This window comes from Muscardinus avellanarius (genome assembly GCF_963383645.1).
Source record: "Muscardinus avellanarius genome assembly, chromosome: 9".
Lineage (NCBI taxonomy): Eukaryota > Metazoa > Chordata > Mammalia > Rodentia > Gliridae > Muscardinus > Muscardinus avellanarius.
The window spans coordinates 29,023,761-29,042,873 of record NC_137795.1 but is presented as its reverse complement, the minus strand read 5'-3'; the positions used below and the strand labels follow the sequence as shown (position 1 = coordinate 29,042,873).

The 19,113-nt window shown below is 40.7% G+C and overlaps 1 protein-coding gene across 2 annotated transcripts in view; it reads right to left on the bottom strand.

The window, feature by feature from the left end:
- RAPGEF5 (Rap guanine nucleotide exchange factor 5) overlaps positions 1–19,113 on the bottom strand; it is a gene marked incomplete at both ends in the record, with an annotated part of 259,218 nt that overhangs the window by 162,526 nt on the left and 77,579 nt on the right. For both annotated transcript variants that reach the window (XM_080701542.1, XM_080701543.1), the window contains one exon: positions 11,584–11,632. In XM_080701542.1, the coding sequence (XP_080557668.1) occupies positions 11,584–11,632 (49 nt within the window). The remainder of the gene's footprint in view (positions 1–11,583; positions 11,633–19,113) is intronic.

The window sequence follows — 19,113 nt, the reverse complement described above, 5'->3', positions numbered from 1 at the left end:
TGCGACAGGAGGATCACAGGTCTGAGCAACTTACCAAGATCGTTTCCAAATAAAAAATAAAAAGGGCTAGGGGTATAGCTGGAAGGCAGAATGCCCCTGGGCTCAGTCCCCAGTACCAAAACAAACAAACAAACAAACAAACAAACAAAGACAAATGAACAAACCCTGTCTTTCTGGCAAGCCCTATTATGGCTATAATCATTTACCTCCTTGGCAAATCTGTTTCAGCTACTAACTTCATGGAGATGTCCATACTGAAGGATAAAAGAGAAAACCATCTTGACTTGCTCTCAAATTTCCCTAGTTTTAAACAATCTTCAGGGCTAAAGGGGTGCAACTTCCTATTCTCAATGCCCTTAGATCTCTTGCCATTCAGAAGAAATCAGTGCAAAGGGCAATTTTCTTTTATAGTATGCCATTGAATGGTTATTTATCATTTCAACTTAATAGCTCTAATTACAAAAGACAGTGTCACGGGATTTTTTTTAAAGGCAATTTTCTTTGTATCCCAGTGGGAGAGTTAGGGAGAATTCACAAAGCATCCGCTGCATGCATTTTCAATTATTCCTAGGTTTACCAGTGCTATTATTTTCTTGATTTTAAGAGTTTCGCGTTTTCAAAACCCTTTAACTTTTCACTGCATTCAGAATTACTGCTTCAAGACTTTTGTGGTTTTAGGCCACTAAAAAAAAAAAAAGAATAAATGAAAATCAAAGAAAGGTACAACCTGTCAACCACTGAATACTGCTCAGTAAGAACATGTGCTGGTGGAGATGGGATGTGAATGCACGAATCTGTCAGTGAGCAGAGACAGAAGAACCATCTCTGGAAATGTTAGAACAAGGCGTTATTATAACAGGGAGAAGAAGAGAGATTTTACAATTCTCCCACAATCGGCATGTGTTAGGCAAAGCTCTGTCTTCTAGAGAAAACATCCTAGATCATCCATCAGTTGGAAAGACAGGAATGTTGTGCTGGTTATTTTAGGGGAAAGCACATGCTACTTCTCTCCTCTTGATTGACAAACGCTAAATACCACCACAGGCAAAGGCCTGTGCTGACCGCAGGTGAGGGTGATGGGCGCTGGCATAGCATCTAGGTGGCAAAGGAAAGGAAAAAGACAAAAACAAACCATGCGGAAAAAATCAGTTCTCGGAGAACACAGGTGCATCCCTTGACAACAGCTGCAAAAATCTTAGGAAAACAGAAGTGGTTGAAAATACCACTAACAAATAAGTATAATCTCTTGGTTGCTTAAAATTCACCCGATAGACTTATGTTACAAAGTTGTATGCTTTTTTTTTTTTTTTTTTGGTGGTACTTGGGGTGGAACCCAGGAGCTTTCTACCTCTGGGCTATACTCCCAGACCTATTTTACATTTTATTTGGAAACAGGGTCTCTCTAAGTAGCTGAGGCTGGCTTCGAACCTACGTGATCTTCCTGTCTCAGCCTCCCAAGCATGGGGATTACAGGCATGCACCACCATGCCCAGCTAAAGTTGTATGTTTTAACCCAAACAGTCATTACTAGAGTACTCAGAGATTTGAAGGGAAAAAAAATCATTCAAGGGATTATTATACTTTTTCAGAGCTTTTAAATTTTTTTCAGTAAAAAAAAATCAAAAAATGATATTGGTTGAGATAGCAATAATTATATTAACAGATGAGCCTTTGGTGGCCCTTAATTTTATTAACATCTACTCTAAAGTTCCATTCCCCTAAATATAAGCTATATGTTTACAAAAGAATCAGGGTAAAGTCATATATGATGCTGTAATAAAAAAAACCTGTCATTAACAATAAAGAGTAAGAACTTAGAGAACCATTAGTAGGAATAATTCCATAGGTTTAAAAGCTTTTTCTTCTAAATGTTCAAAAGGAAAATTTTGTCTATTTGTCTATTTGCAAATAATAGTAACCGAATTGTTGAAATCATACTCCCATTAGAATACCTATCGAAGTTTTTTTTGTTTGTTTGTTTGTTTGTTGTTGTTGTTGGGTTTTTTTTTTTTTTTTTGCAGTACTGGGATGGAATCCAGGGACATTCTAACTCCAAGCTACACTCCCAGCCCTATTTGAAACAGGGTCTCACTGAGTTGCAGAGGGTCACTAAGTAGTAGGTGACGTTGTCCACAAACTGCCATCCTCCTGTCTCAATCTCCCAAATGCTGGGATTATAAGCATGCACCACCATGCCTAGCTGCCTACTGAAGTTTGAATGTAGGACTCCAAAATGATAGAGGATATATTTTTTGCATATAGGATTCAAAAATGATAAAGCCAACAAGTGAATCTATGAGGCTACAAGAAACAATTTGACTCTAATGCAAAACATTGGCTTTTTTCGTGTGTGGTGTGGTGTGTGTGTGTGTGTGTGTGTGTGTGTGTGTGTGAGAGAGAGAGAGAGAGAGAGAGAGAGAGAGAGAGAGAGAGAGAGAGAGAAATATACATACATACATATATACATACATACATATATACTAGGGATGAAACCCAGGGCATTCTACCTCTGACCTATACCCCCGGCTCCATTTCTTTATTTTGAAACAAGATCTCACTAAATTGTAGAGGGCTTCACAAGTTGACGAGGCTGGCCACAAACCTGCAATCCTCCTGTGTGAGCCTCCAAGTACTAGAATTATAAGCATGCACTACCATGCCAAGCTTTTAGTATATTAAAAATATTATGCTCTAAAATCTAAAACTAAACACAATAAGCTAAACATTTTATATACTTTTTTTGTGGTACTGGGGATTGAACTACACCCCCAGTCCTATTTTTTATTTTTTTATTTTGAAAGAGAGTCTCATCAAGTTGCAGAGGGCCTCACTAAGTAGCTGAGGTTGGCCATAAACCTTCAATCCTCCTGTCTCAGCCTCCCAGGTATTGGGATTACAAGCGTGCACCACTATGCCGGGCTATATACATTTTTGTTTTTTTTTTAAGAGTACTAAGGATTGAACACAGGGCCTCATGCATGTTAGGCAAGTGCTTCACCACTGAGCTATATCCACAGCCAATATTTATTATTTTTTATAGTTTTGAGACAGGATCTGGCTAAGTTGCCCATGTGGGCCTTGAACTTGTGATCTTCATGCCTCTACCTCCCAAATAGTATTACAGGCACGCACTATCATGCCTGGTCACTTTATACACGTTTATATTACATATTTCAAAGAAATAATTAAATATCTTATATACAAACAACACTTTAATGTGAACCTCTAGCTGGTTCATCCTAGAAAGAGAAAATAGTTTTCTGTTACTTGAAAAGTTTATGAGTTTTCACTTCATTCTTTCTTTTCCTAGAAGTAAGTGTGTTCAATGGGAAAGCCTTTTCACAAATCATGCCTTTATTCTCATGATGCTGAGACTTACTAACGAAGAGTGGGGGTGCAGCTGGCAACGAGAGAGCCAGTGGTGTAAAACCAGGGTTTGCATGCAATCTGGGGACTCTAGCCGGTATGACTTCGGCCCGGAACTTCCTCTCTAAATCTCGAGTCCTCCTGCAGTGGGCACGTGTCGCTCTTGCCTGCCCAGCAGCCTTTCTCCCTTCTGCTGGTTTTCTTTGTGGAGTGGAGCCTGCTCTAGCCGTGGTCCAGGTGTCTTGTGTGCTCTGATGTGGTCCCTCTGGTCCCCGACCTTCCATCCTCCCACCGCTCTAAGGGAACGTTCTTCCTTCCAACAAGATTCCTCGCCACCTCTCCTGGGGCTCCCAGACAGAGCTGCTTTTTTCTGGTGAGAACTGTTAAACTGCACAGATTCTCAATCAACTCACTATTTGACTTTTAGTTTTTCTGTCCCATGAACCTTTAAAAATCCTGAATATAACAGCCCAAAGGCTGTGACAAAGAAAAATGAAAATGTTGTCATAATTACATGTTTGAAAGGGAAGAAACTACTACATTTGCAGGTTCTTTACCAGCCCCTCTATAATACAAATGGAAATGGTTTAGCTAAAGTCACAAAGACATTATTGGCAAAAATGGAACCTATAGTGCCTTGTTTTCCCCTGAAACATTAATGTCCAAAATATATAAGTTTTATAAATCATAACTAAACCAACTGTGGGTTAAGAAGACCGAGTGAAACTCAAACACTGCCAAGGAGATTTACCAATTTCTGGCCTTCCAGAAATAGAAGCCCACCATGGCACAAATTTCATAGGCTCTAAAAATAATGAGAGCTAAATGTGCTTTGGCTGTGGAGTCCCCAGAAAATGGAAGCAACACATCTGTTAAGACACTAATGAGCCAGCCTGAGCAGTGGGATAAGCAATCCAGCAAAGAGGAGTGTAAGGACAGTTGTGTTCATTTTGTAAATCTCATGAAAGCTTAAAATGCTCTTCACATCCACTAAGGTTAGCTCTCGGGGAGAAAAATGTTTAAAAGCACATCCTAATGGCCACTTGGAAAATGAAAATAAAATGGATGTTTGGTAAACTACAGCCTTGAATCATTCATAGAACCTACACTGATTGGCAGTTACTTTTACTTTTGTTTTTCTGGTCAGGGGAAACAAAAACTTTCACTTTATACGAATGCCCTTTTTGTTGTTGCTTTACTAAGGATTGAATCCATGAATATTTTACCTCTAAGCTACACTCCCAGCCCTTTTTAGTTTTTTGTTTTAAAGCAAGGCCTTGCTAGGTTGCTGAGAGTCTTACTATAATGTTGAGGCTGTCCTCGAACCTGTGATCCTTCTGTCTCAGCCTCACAAATACTGGGATTACTGGCCTGCACCACTGCACATGGCTACTAATGCTCATTTTAATACTCTTTTGCAGTTAGACATAAAACTGGCACAACCACCTGAGCCTTAATTAGCTGTTTTACTGAAAGACATAGATACTAGAGTAATCAGTTCCTTCTGACAAGCTCCAGATGTGCCAGCTATCATTTTACTACTTTTTTTAAATTAGATGTTGTACTGGTATTGGAAAATGGCTTTGGAATTAATTTCCAAAATACAGATAGTAGTCAGAGCTCAGGTGTTGGGCAGGCACTCAGGCAGGGAAGGAAGCCTACGGAGTTCCTGGCACCAAAAGTGATTAGCAAGAACACAAAAAAGTGTAGCCCAGGGCCTTCATTTTTTTTTTTTTTTTTTTTTGTTGGTACTGGGGATGGAACCCAGAGGCCTTTTACCTCCGGGTTACACTCCCAGACCTATTTTATATTTTATTTGGAAACAGGGTCTCGCTAAGTTGCTGAGAGCCTTACTATGTAGCTGAGGTTGGCTTCGAACCTGTGCGATCCTCCTGTCTCAGCCTCCCAAGTGCAGGGATTACAAGCAAGTGCCACAACGCCCCCAGCGGCCTTCATATTTTTAAAAGAAGTTTACATAATAAATAACTTCTAGGTGGTGGCCCAGGCTTGTAATCCCAGTATTCAGGAGGCTGAGACTGGAGGATCGCTGTTAATGACAGCCTCAGCTACTTAGTGAGGCCCTCTGCAACTTAGTGAGACCCTGTTTCAAATAAAGAATGAAAAAATAGGGAAGGGGAACTGCTCGGAGGTTGAATGCCCCTGGGTTCAATCCCCAGACCTGCAAAACAAACAAACAAACAAACAAAACAAACAAACAAACCCCCCAAAACAAAACACTTCTAGCACACAGGCTAAAACTCCCCAAGGACCAGGAAGAAGATACAGGCCTTCTTCAAAGAAGGCAGATACCAGAGACAGGGGCGTGCCCAAACCTACACCTATAGGAAGAAGGCTTTTGGTCAAGCAGGGTATAAGATAAGTAAACCCTCATCCAAAGACTGTATGGAGTTAATGGGCAAATTTACACATAGTCGGGCCAGGAAGACTATTGGTTAAAGCAAAGATGAAAGAATAATCTTTATAAAAACTGTTTGGGCTGGGTGTGGTGGCATAAGCTTGTAATCCCAGCATTTGGGAGGCTGACACAAGAGGATCGCAATTCATGGACAGCCTCAGCTACTTAGTGAAGCCCTTTGCAACTCAGTGAGACCCTGTTTCAAAATAAAGAATAAAAAGTAGAGCTGGGGGTGTAACTTGGAGGTAGAATGCTCTAGGGTTCCATCCCCAGTGCCGCAACGAAACAAAACAAGTACTGGGATTAGAAGTGTGTGCCACCACGCTGGCTTGGAATTTTGAGTATAGTAATATACACCTTGTGATTATTTTTATCTTAATACTGCTCCCAAAATTTATTGTGGCTTTGAGAATATGTGAGAAATAGTTGCTTCTATGTTTCTCTAAAATAATCTTCATTTATATTAGTTTTCTAATGGGAAAACATTATATTTAATTAAAGTCAGGAACAAAGTAAGAATTCAACTATTATTAATATTTGCCCTTATATTACCGGCCCTAATTAGGGAAGTAATATAAAAAGCAAGGAGATATATAGATTGTTAAAATAAAAATAAGCCGGCCTGGTGGTGCACGCTTGTAATCCCAGCATTTGGGAGGCTGAGACATGAAGATCACGCACTGTTCGAGGACAGCCTCAGCTACGTAGTGAGGCCCTTTGCAACTCGGTGAGACCGTTTCAAAATAAAGAATAAAAAAAATAGGGCTGAGTTCTAAAGTTTATATGGAGAGAAAAGAGACTCTGAAAGCCAACATATTAAAGGGAAAGGACAGAATTGAAGGGCTAACTAAACCTGATTCCAAAACTTGCTATAAAGTTATAATAATCAAGATAGTTCAGTGCTAAGTGAAAGAATAAACTAATAGATCAGTGGAAAAAGTGAGCCCAGACAAAAACCAACACATGTTTAGCCAATTAATCCTTGACAAAGAAGTAAAGCAATAAGTTTCTTTGCTGCAACAAATGGTGTTGAAACAAGTAGATATCCAAATGAAAAATAAGAAAAAGAAATGTAGACACAGATCTTACATCCATTACAAAAAATGAATTAAAATGGACCACAGGCCTAAATGTAGAACACAAAATCTCCTGGATGATTAGATTAAAGAAAATCTAGATCATATTTTTTGCAATAACTTTTTAAGATACAACACAAAGGCATAATGATTCATGAAAGAAATAACTGGTAAACTAGACCTCATTATAAAAATAAAAAACTGTTTTACAAAGACACTTGTCAAAAGTAGAAAAAGCAAAGTCATAGACTGGGAGAAAATATTTGCAAATGACATATCTGATAGGAGGTTGTTATCTAGAATATGCAAAAAACTCTTAAAACTCAATAGTGATAAAATTAAAAAGTCAATTAAAAAACTGGCAAGCCAGGCATGGTTAGCACACGCTTGTAATCCCAGCATTTGGGAGGTGGAGACTGGGAGATCTCGGTTTGCAGACAGCCTCATCTACTTAGTGAGGCCCTTTGCATCTCAGTGAGAACCTGTTTCAAAAAATAAAAAGACTGAAAAACAGGGCTGGGGGTGTAGCTTGGAGGTACAATGCCCCTGGGTTCCATCTCTGGTACCTCAAGAAAACAAAAACAAAACAAAACAAAACCTGACAAAAGATCTGAACATCCGCTTCATTAAAGATAGAAAGATGGCAAATAAGCACATGAAAAGATGCTCAGCATCACAGGTGATGGGAGAACTGTGAACTAAAGCCAATCAGAATGGCCCAAATCCAGAACATTTACAGCACTGAATGCAGGTGAGGATATGGAGCAACAGGAACTCTCGTTCGTTGCTGGTACCACCACTCGGGAAAACAGTTTAGTGGTTTCTAACCAAATTTAACAAAATCTGACACAAGGTCCAACAATCACGTTCATCTGTATTTACTGAACAGGTGAAAACATATCCACACAGAACCCGCAGAGCACCTTTATCACAATTGCCAAGCTTGAACCAAGTTGTTCTTCTTTAGGTGAGTGGATAAACTGTGGTACAGCCAGACAACAGAATATTATTCAGCACCAAAAAGAAGTGAGCTCTCAGCTATGGAAGACAGAGAACTTTAAACTCTTATTATTAAGTGAGCCGGGCATGGTGGTGTTCATAATCCCAGTACTTGGGAGGTGAAGATAAGAGGAGCACAGGGTTGAGGCCAGTGAAGCAACTCAGCAGGACCCTCAGCGACTTAGTGAGACTGTTTCAAAATAAAAAAATAAAAAGGACTGGGAGAAAAGCCCAGAGGTAGAATGCCCTTGGGCCTTGGGTTCAATTTCCAGAACTAAAAAAATTAAAAAATTAAAAATTCATATTGCTGACTAAAGTCAGTTTAAAAAAGGTTACATACAGTATGATTCCAATAATATAATATTATGGAAAAGACAAAAGTTAGAGACAAGGCCAGTGAGTACCCGTGAGATGAACAGATGTAGAACAGAGGATTTTATATTTATTTATTTATTTATTTATTTATTTATTTATTTATTTATTTATTTTGGTGGTACCGGGAATGGAACCCTTCTACCTCCGGGCTACACTCCCAGACCTATTTGTATATTTTTTATTTGGAAACAGGGTCTCTTGAGCCAGCAAGGCTGGCTTCGAACCTATGTGATCTTCCTGTCTCCACCTCCCAAGCACATGTGCCACCATGCACGGGAGGATTTTATTTTATTAACTTTTGCAATGCTAGGAATGGAGCCCAGGGTACTACCACGGATGCCACTGAGCCACATTCAGTACACACAGGATTTTTCGGACAGCAAAACTGTCCTGTATGATACTATCAATGGTATGTGGATACCATTGTATAATTTTCCAAACCCATATAATGCACAACACCCAGGTTAAACCCTAATGCAAACGATGGACTCTTTGCGGTAATAATATTGGATGCAGGCTCAGCCACTGTAATCAGTGCTCCACTTTGCTTTGGATGTTGGCAGTGGGGAAGTCTATGGGGGTCGGGGAGTATATGAGAACTTCCTGCACGTTGCATTCAATATTGCTGGGACTCTAAATTCACTCCTAAAAATAAAGACTATTACAACAAAGAAGTTTCATGAAGGGCAGCCTTGGAACCGTCACAGAAAGAGAAGATGAGGATAATTAAAAAAAGAAAAAAAAATGTAGTTTATTTCTAATAGTAACCCAAACCACAAGGTCTCTAATTATATACCCAACAAAACTGTCCAAGAATTTTTATGGGGATAATATTTAAATAATAGTGAATATGTAATAAATGAAAAGATATCATAGGTTTCTTGGATGAAAACATGTATTATCTCAGAGGTAGTATTTATCCAGCGATCTATAAATTGAACTTTTTTTTTCCTTTATGGTATTGGGGATTGAACTCTCGCCTCAGGCATGCTAGTCAAGCCTCTACCACTGCGCTGCACCCCCATTCATGTGTATACTGACCCAGGTTCTCCGCATTCTTGTCAGCATTTGTTATCATCACTATTTTTATTATTTAATCATTCTGATCATTTTCTTGATGGCTAGTGGTGTGTGTGTGTGTGTGTGTGTGTGTGTGTGTGTGTGTGTGTGTGTGTTGCTGGCGACTGAACCCAGGGCCTCACATGTGCTGGGCAGGTTCTTGTCCACACACCTCCAACCCCCATACCTATCTCTTCTGCACAATCTTATATGTATGGGTCTTACCTACTCATCTTGACTTCATCTCCAGAAAGCTCAAATTTCTTAGCCAAAGATCCACAACCTATATTTTTCTGCCTTGCTTGCTTGATTCCAGCCACTCTTGCCTCGTTGCCATCCCTTGGACACAGCAGGCACAACACGTCTGCCCAGACACCGTTGTCTGCATAGCCACAGGGCTTGCTTGCTGACCTGGGCTCGCTGACCCCAGCTTTATCCCTAAGCCTTCTCGTTCCATTCTCAGTAAGTGACCTGCTCCTCCCGCACCGCCTTTGTGAATTCACTTATCTTTCTCAGGCAATGGCACACTACTTGTTTCTGGCTACTTCTCTTTCTTATTCTAAAACATTAGAAAAATAAATTCTATTCTCCAAGCCGTGCCATCCCAGTTCAAACAGACTTCCAGTTTTTTCTCCTTATCATTATGAAAACTAAGATGAGCTCTAGTCACTTTACATAAAAAGCTTCCTCTTACAATAATTAATTAATTAATCAATTAATTAATTTACAGTGCTGGGGATTGAACCCAGGAGTATTCTATCTCCAAGCTACACCTCCACTAAGATGTAGAGGGCCTCACTAAGTAGCTGAGGCTGGCCGCAAACTCAGATCCTCCTGTCTCAGCCTCCTAAGTACTGGGACTACAAATGTGTGCCATTACACCTGACTTTGTTTGTTTGTTTGTTTATATGGTACTGGAGATTGAATCCAAGGATTTATATGGTACTGGAGACTGAACTCAGAGGCATTCTACCTCTGAGCTACAACCCTAGCTCTCTCGCGCTCTCTCTCTCTCTCTCTCTCTCTCTCTCTCTCTCTCTCTCTCTCTCTCTCAGCTTTTATTTTGAAACAGGGTCTTGCTAGGCTGATGAGAGTCTCACTACTTGCTGAGGCTGTCCTTGAACCTATGATCCTATTTCAGCCTCCCAAGTACTGAGATTATAAGCATGTGGCCCCATGACCAGCTTTACATTGATGTCCTTTCTCCATCGTGACCTCTGCGAGTACCCACGGTGGTCTACTGCTGCTCACTGAGAAGCCCTATTTACACTGCCTTCTCTGTTCAATACCCACGATCAATATTCCTTGCATCCTTCTCACCACTACCGTTGCAATATCCAGACTGTGTGTTCTCTTCATCAGCCAAATCAACAAAAAAGTAATCTAAATATAAGTTGTTCGCGACATGATGTGTTTGATTCAAAAAGCAACAGAGAAGTAAGCGGATCTTACAGTTTCTAACTGGAAAAAATATGTAAAGTGTATGGTTTGTGTTAGGACATTTCTGTACCATATACTTCTTCAAGGTTTGTCATCACTTTGATTTTGTCAGTCTTTCTGCTTAAAAAGCCTTATTCTAATTCAACATTGTCCAAGAAGTTCTTCCTTTCTGATTTCCATTCTGGCAGCGTTGCCCTCCTCTCCCCGCACACGGAGGAAGGCACAGGATGCCTCCCCAGTGCCCCTGACATTTCTCCTCTCTGCACAAGCATTTTTCTACTTCAGTGAGTCTCCATTTTATATTGGATTTCAGCAAAGAATATGTTCTTATATTTTCAAAAATATATCTGAAAGCCCCTCTTCTTTTCCTCTTATTACTTCCATAGATTACGTCTTACAAGTATAAGCAATCATGTAATCAGTCCTATGAATTTTCTTTGCTTGGAAATGTCATTAAATAGTAATAAATAAAAATAATAAATAATAAATAGAAAGACCACCACTGTGATATATATTGCTCTGTCGTTAAGATTTGTAATATGAGGTGATAAGTCTGCTTCTGTCATGTACTTAGCTATCTTTCATGGCTCCAATAAACTATGATCATTATTTTTAGTTTCTCTTTGAAATCTGAAATAAATTACATGAAAGCCATAAAGTTGTACTTTAAAAACCTGTAGCATGCTGTGCTCTTCGAATGGGAGAATGAATTCTTTTAAAAACAAATGGCGGTTTTCCTCTATATTCTAAACCAAAGTATCCTGAAATGTGCTCAGCTGCCCACTTCTAGGTGATACGAGAAATACCTGCAGAGAATCACAATCTTCTCCAACCCCATCAGAGACTACTCACCAGACTTCCTTGCTTTCAAAGCAATAACAGCTGCTAGCTCCCTCTGCACCTAATAAAATATTAGGGGGAAAATCAAATTAGAAGAAGAAAAATGTAGCTACCAAAGCAATACTTTGTTTTCAGATATGCAACCCAAATTAGGAGCTCTTGCAATGAAACCTAAGTTTACCGCCATTGCTTCTTTCTTTGTTCAATTTTCTTTTTTTTTTTCTTTTTTCTTTTTGTGGGTCTGGGGATGGAACCCAGGGGCATTCTACCTCTGAGCTGCACCCCCAGCCCTATTTTTTATTCTTTATTTTGAAACAGGGTCTCACTAAGTTGCGGAGGGCCTCACTAAGTAGCTGAGGCTGACTGCGAACCGTGATCCTCCTGTCTCAGCCTCCCAAATGCTGGGATTACAAGCGTGCGCCACCACGCCCAGCTTGTTTGTTCTTTTTTTTTTTTTTTGGTGGTACTGAGGGTGGAACCCAGAGGCTTTCTACCTCTGTGCTATACTCCCAGACCTTTTTTTAAATATATATTTTATTTGGAAACAGGGTCTCACTAAGTTGCTGAGAGCCTCACTAAGCAGCTGAGGCTGGCTTCGAACCCGTGTGATCCTCCTGTCTCAGCCTCCCAAGCGCGGGGATTACAAGCGTGCGCCACCACACCCGGCCTTTTTAATACATGAAAAAACTTTTGCATAGAAATTTTAGGCCAAAGATCTGGATCATACTAACTTACTTTTTTTTTTTATGGTGGTACTGGGGTTCCTGGAAGCCCTTCTACCTACGGGCTACACTCCCAGACCTATTTTTACATTTTTATTTGGAAACAGGGTCTCCTAAGCCAGCACACGTGGCTGGCTTCGAACCTGCGTGATCCTCCTGTCTCTGCCTCCCAAGCGCGGGGATTACAAGCGTGCGCCACCACACCCGGCCTAACTTACTTTTTTAAAGTTAATTTCCAGAACATATACATTGTGAAACACTGACAAATAGGCTACATTAGATACTTTAAAAACAAATTATGCAATATTTATAAATAATGCTAATATGGATTAAGTGATTAAGTATTATTTATCTCCCAAAGATGTTATGAATTCTAGAAGCACTGAGAGAGTTATCCTGGTTTAACTGGACCTCTGCTCAGAGGCAGTGAATGCTCATTGCAAGCCTGACAGGTTTACAGCAACTGTTTGGGATCATACACCCCAAAAAAGCAAGTGCCACCCATGCACAGAGCAGGTGAACCGGGAATAGACAAGATGAACTCTACAATCATAAGGGTCTTAAACCCTATTCATCTTCCAAATATTTAAGCAACTATGTGCCCTCTTGCCCTTCCCACTATGAATGTTTAATTCCTCCTCCTCCTCCTTCTTCTTCTTCTTCTTTTTTTTTTTTTTTTGGTACTGGGGATGGAACCCAGGGGCATTCTACCTCCAAGTTACACCCCCAGCCCTATTTTTAGTCTTTATTTTGAAACAGGGTCTCACTGAGTTGCAAAGAACCTTACCAAGTAGCTGAGGCTGGTCACAAACCCGGATCCTCCTGTCTCAGCCTCCCAAATGCTGGGATTACAAGCGTGTGCCACCACGCCCGGCTTTTAACTCCTTCTTTAAAAACATTCTCAAAGACAAACATGAAAAGAGACAGGTAAGCAGAGTCACTTTCAAAGACACCATGAAGGCAGTCTTTGGGAAATGTATGCTTGGTAGCAATACAGATTCTATAATGAGCAAGACGCTCCCCTTCAGGACACGCGAAGCATGTGCTTGTGATTTTGAGGTGGTGACAGTGAGACTGGGAGGGTCATGCAGCTGAGTATATTAGAGTAATGACACTTTGAAAAGGAAAATGGGAGCTCAAGGGTAAACTGCAGCCTTGCTATTCAGATTAATTTAATCGATATTCATTTACTGAAAGCAACAGCAGCAATGTAGCAGACAGTGCGAGTCCACCAGGACCCCTCCCCAGTGGCCAGGGCAGCAGGCCCCAGGAAGGAATGTGTTAGTGGCGGCTTCACTGGGAGTTCTGTGAGCGTCTCCCAAAGGGCATGCTCTTGAGCTATCTGATTCTTCGATGCCCTCTCTCAGAAATTTTATATAGTAGCAAGAAGGCTACTCTCAATTAGTCCCCGTCTCTCAACCGTGGGAGTTTGGGCTCTGAAAGATGTTCATGGCTGAAAAGTTGACAGTTAAAGACTGAGGGGAAAACGAGGGTGGATGGGGTGGGAGTGGAGGTGGAGGCTGGACAGACGAGTGACCACAGGACAGCCTTTACAAATTTGTGCTCAAACAAAACCAAAATATCACTTGCTGCATAATTTACATTTTGAGCTATTTATGAAGTTTATTGTAGTAGTATCATCTTTCACAGTGTCACAAATATTTGGGGTAGAGCAAAGGTTGCAAACATTCACTGAGATCCTGTCAATGGCTCCCTGCCCTGTGACCTCCAGGGAAGAGAAGAGAAGCCATCAGGGATGGAAGGTGATGCCCACCCGAGTGCTCACAGGGGGTCACAAGTCCTCTCCACCCTCCTTTTAAAATTTCCCATTCTGGAATTCCTTTCACAGCACCCTCTATTTTTCCTCCTCTAACTAGAAATCAGGTTCAAACTAAAAAATATTTCCGAAAGGAAAGTATTCTATTTCCAACACTGTGTAACACAACAGCTTTTCAATGGTTCAGTGGGGAAGAAAAGGAGGCATGGGACTGGCAAGAAAACAATAGAGCATTTGGGGGCATCAGAAGGTGAGGGATGGGCAGCGAGACCCCAAGGAGAACTCCAGTTTAATTTTAAAGGAGCCTAAGCTGCTGGGCAGGAGTGGGTGGTGGTGGTGGTGGTGGTGGTGGTGGTGGTGGTGGTGGTGGTGGTGGTGGTGGTGGTGGGTGTGTGTGTGTGTGTGTGTGTGTGTGTGTGTGTGTGTGTTACTCTGACTAGAGATGAAACTCAGGGTTACTTTATCACTGAGCTACATTGTTCCCTCTCCATTTTTTTAATCTTTTATTTTAAGACATGATCTCACAAAGTTGCACGGTTGGCCTCAAACTTGCGATCCTCTGGCCTCAGACTCCCATGCTGTACACATTACATCCTCTAAATTTCTGCAGGAGAATGTAAATATTTTATGCAGGTTGGGGTGTACAATAGCTCCCACATCTCTTCCCCAGGAGAACAAGGTTTTTGACAAAAGCCCCAAATGAGCTGGGCGGGTAGCTGAGTGGTAGAGTGTTTGCATAGCAGGTGTGAGGCCCTAGGTTCCATTCCCAGCACTTCAAAACCAAACACAAACAGAGGTAGGTTATTCTTTCTACAAAGCACAAAGAAAAGTGCTGACCAAGCAAAGCAGTAATTAGTATGATCCCATTATATGCTCCCACAGCATCTTCTCAGATCTTTTTTTCTTAAATACACTGGTAATCATGTAACTAATCATTTTAAATTCTTGGACTGGTGCCTATCTTGTGGGCTGGAAGCTTCACCCAGGCAGAGACTTGTCTGTCTATTCCTCACATTATCCAGAACAAAGGCTACTCATTCAGGGACCCACTGGAGGCGGTGCAGCGGCAATCCTTAACAGAATCCAGAACGGACCTAGGGGAGTGGACACCTGCCTGAGGGAGAATTCCTGGTCCCAAGAGAGGACAATCCTCTGCTACAAGCTACTCCCAAAGAGAACCATCAGAGATTAGTAGAAGAATTAAAAACCTCCTTTGCAAGTAATTGTTACATTTAGATTGAAAAAAATGAAGATTTTGAACAACTGCATAGACAGAGACTAGACTTTTCTTTATATATAATAAGGGACCTACTGGCATTAGAAAAGGCATACCACACACTAGCCTTCAGAGGATGAGGTCCTGGCCAATGTTCTAACCACAAACTCCTTGAAGAGGCTGAGCGAGAACTGCCCATATTCCTGGTGACTTGGCCACCAGTATTTCACGGGACAATGATCGGTCTCTACTGTATCTGTTTGTGCAGTTGGTTTAACTTGGCTTCTCTCACCATGCCTGCGAGGGAACTCTCTTTTCGTGTCAGGCCTGAGCAGTGGATGTGACAGCCAAGAGCCACGTTCAGATATTGGCCACTGCTTTTACCTAATGTGGACACTAAATTACTGCCTATATATTCAGAAGAAATGTGTCATTCTTAACCCAACATGAAGTGCTACTGTGGCTTTTGCTATCATACCTCTCCCCTATGATGATCCCGAATTCTTTTCTTAACCCAATGGGACCAAATGTATTTCAGAATTCAAATTTTTATCTTTTTAGAAAGGCATCATTTCTACATCATACCCTTGGTGAGTCTGGGGCAGTAACTTGTTAGTCACATGCAGATTTTTGCAATAAAACATATGACTATTTATACCAAATGGGATCAAGGAAGACTAGAAAAAAAGCTTCAGGTTTTAATACCAAATATATTCAATTTTGGTTACATTTTGCTACCACGTAAGTTACAAAATACTTTTGTTTTTTAGGGCTTTTCTATTTCAGAATTGTGAATAAGGGAACATAAACCTTGGCTAAATTGACGCTAACTTTCTCTCCCTTCTAATTCTTGTGGTACTTCTTGTCCAGTGGCTATTTACTCACTACTTCTTGTCTACTAAGAAATGCTTTCTTTAAAGAGCTTAAGTTTTCATCATTCTAGTAGTCACTAAACCTCTTAGCACATCAGAATCACTTGGGAAGCATTAAGAATACACTGATGTACCAGAAGGTCCAGGGGAGAGGCCCAAGGCCCCCATGACTTTGGTTGCAACCAGGACGGAGGACCAGTGCCTGTTCAACAAGACACAGTCATTCCCTAAGACTTCATATTTCAATCTTATAATCATCTCACTGGCAATCAATCTTTATTTTGCTCTCTTCTAATTGAATTTATTTATAAAGGAACATGCCCTTCACTGTGTCTTAGAGGTAAAACTACGCTATAATCCAATCAAATGATTAGATTCACTTACTACATCAGCAAGCTGACAGGCCCAAGTACATGGAAAATTGCAAGGAAGCTTTTATAAAGCTTGAAGTTGCATTTAAAAGATTATTTTCTAAGTGCACAAAACTACTATATAATTCAAATCACATTCAGCTGAGGGACTATTTGTGACTATCTAAAGAGAGGATGATAAAAAGACTGATAAAACATAGCCCCAATTTTTTTCCTCTCCTCTGGTTACTTATCAAAAATTAAAGTCAGAAACATGTTGAATGCATGTGTATCTATGTTCATAGCTGCACAATTCACCATAGCCAAACTATGGAACCAGCCAAGATGTCCATCAACAGATGAATGGATTACAAAACTGTAGAATATGTACACAATGGAATTTTACTCAGCCATCAAAAAAAACCTCAATTACATCATTTTCAGGGAAATGGATGGAACTGGAGGACAGTATGCTAAGTGAGATTAGTCAGTCACAAAAAATAAGAAATCAGATGCTTTCCCTAATATGTGAGAGTTAGGGGGAATTGGGTCACAGGAGGAACTCTAGATGAAAAAGAAGATCCTATGGAGGAGCAAACAAGACAACCTAAAGGAGGAGAAAGGAGGGAGGAAGAGGAAAATCTCTGAAACACACAATGTACTTAAACATATCGAAGTCGACCACTAAGCCGAGCAAGGGAGGGAGGGATGGGAAAGGAATGGGGTGGGAACTGGGTAGGGGCTAAATCAGTGATGTGTACATGTCTCTACACACAAGATTTGCATCCCAATATGATGTATGAATATAATGCACCAATAAAAAAAAGAAACATGTTGAAATATTTTGGCTTTTTATCTTCAGTAACCAGCAGGATTGATCACAAAATAGCCCTGAAATTCAGTAAGAATCAGATCCAGTCTTATTTCCAGACTTTTTTCCTGGTACTTTAAGAGTCCCTTCAGCCTCAAAGATCAGATATCAGATTTGCATCAAAGCTAAGACTCAGGGGGCAACAAGAAAGTAAACTGGGTGCCAGGGAGCATCTGTGGGAGAGGTTAACTGACTGAAGAAGAGGAACTTGAGAACAAAGAGTGGAGCTTGTCAGAAGACAAGGAAGGTCAATCTGGGAGGACAGACCCAAATTGACCCAGCGTTCTTCTTACGAACTAATTTTAAATAGGATCAACAATTCACAAATTCCATAAAGGTTTTCAGTAAGTCTACAAACATATAAAATTTAATTCCATCATAAAAACATATTTATACTTAATTATTATTATTATTATAGTTTGTGGTACCAGGGGTGCTCTACCACTGAGCTATATCTCCAGCCTATTTTTTATTTTGAAGGCAAGGTCCCAGTTGCCTAGGCTGGCCTTGAACTTGCAATCCTCCTGCCTCAGACTTCTAAGTGGCTGGGATTATAGAAATGTGCTAATATGCCTGGCTAGAAATCCCCCCCCCCCAGTACTGGAGATTGAATCCAGGGATGTTCCACCTCTGAGCTATTTTTTATTTTTTTATTCTTACCCAGTCCTATTTTTTATTCTTTATTTTGAAACAGGGTCTCACTAAGTTGCAGAGGGCCTCACTAAGCAGCTGAGGTCATGAAACTGCAATCCTCATGTCAGCCTTCCAAGTACTGGGATTACAAACCTGTACCACCATGCCTGGCTTAGAAATCTTTTTAGAACATATAGCTTGTGTGTGTGTGTGTATGTGTGTGTGTGTGTGTGTGTGTGTGTGTGTGTCTGTGTGTGTGTGTATACATCCATCATACATTCTGGGAATTGAACCCATGACATTCTACTTCTGAGCTACACCCCCAGTCCTTTTTATTTTTTATTTTCTTATTTTGAAACATGGCTTTGCTAAATTTCAGAGAGTCTTGATAAACTTCTGAGGCTGCCCTAGAACCTGTGATCCTCATGTCTCAGCCTCTCAAGTACTGGGATTATAGGCATGTGTTATCACACCTGGCACCCAAATTCTTAAATTCTTAAATTAAATGTAAAAAAAAACATAATCCAACATTCTTCAGTGATTTATTCCCAAGTATACTCAACCTTTAAGCCAACATAAAATCTGAAACTAGCATGGATATTAAGAATTCTAGAATAGAGCCAGCTTGGTGGTGCACGCTTGTAATCCCAGCGCTTGGGAGGCTGAGACAGGAGGATCACGCAGGTTCGAAGCCAGCCTCAGCTACTTAGTGAGGCTCTCAGTAACATTGTGAGACCCTATTTCCAAATAAAATATAAAATAGGTCTAGGAGTATAGCTCAGAAGTAGAAAGCCCCTGAGTTCCATCCAGTACCACACACACGAAGAAAGAATTCTAGAATAAATAAATAAGTTTCTTTTTTTTTCTTTTTCTTTTTTTTTTTTTGGTGGTACTGGGGTTCCTGGAAGCCCTTCTACCTCCGGGCTACCCTCCCAGACCTATTTTTGCATTTTTATTTGGAAACAGGGTCTCCTAAGCCAGCGCGCGGGGCTAGCTTCGAACCTGCGCGATCCTCCTGTCTCTGCCTCCCAAGCGCGGGGATTACAAGCGTGCGCCACCACGCCCGGCTAAATAAATAAGTTTCTTAATCGATATCTTTTA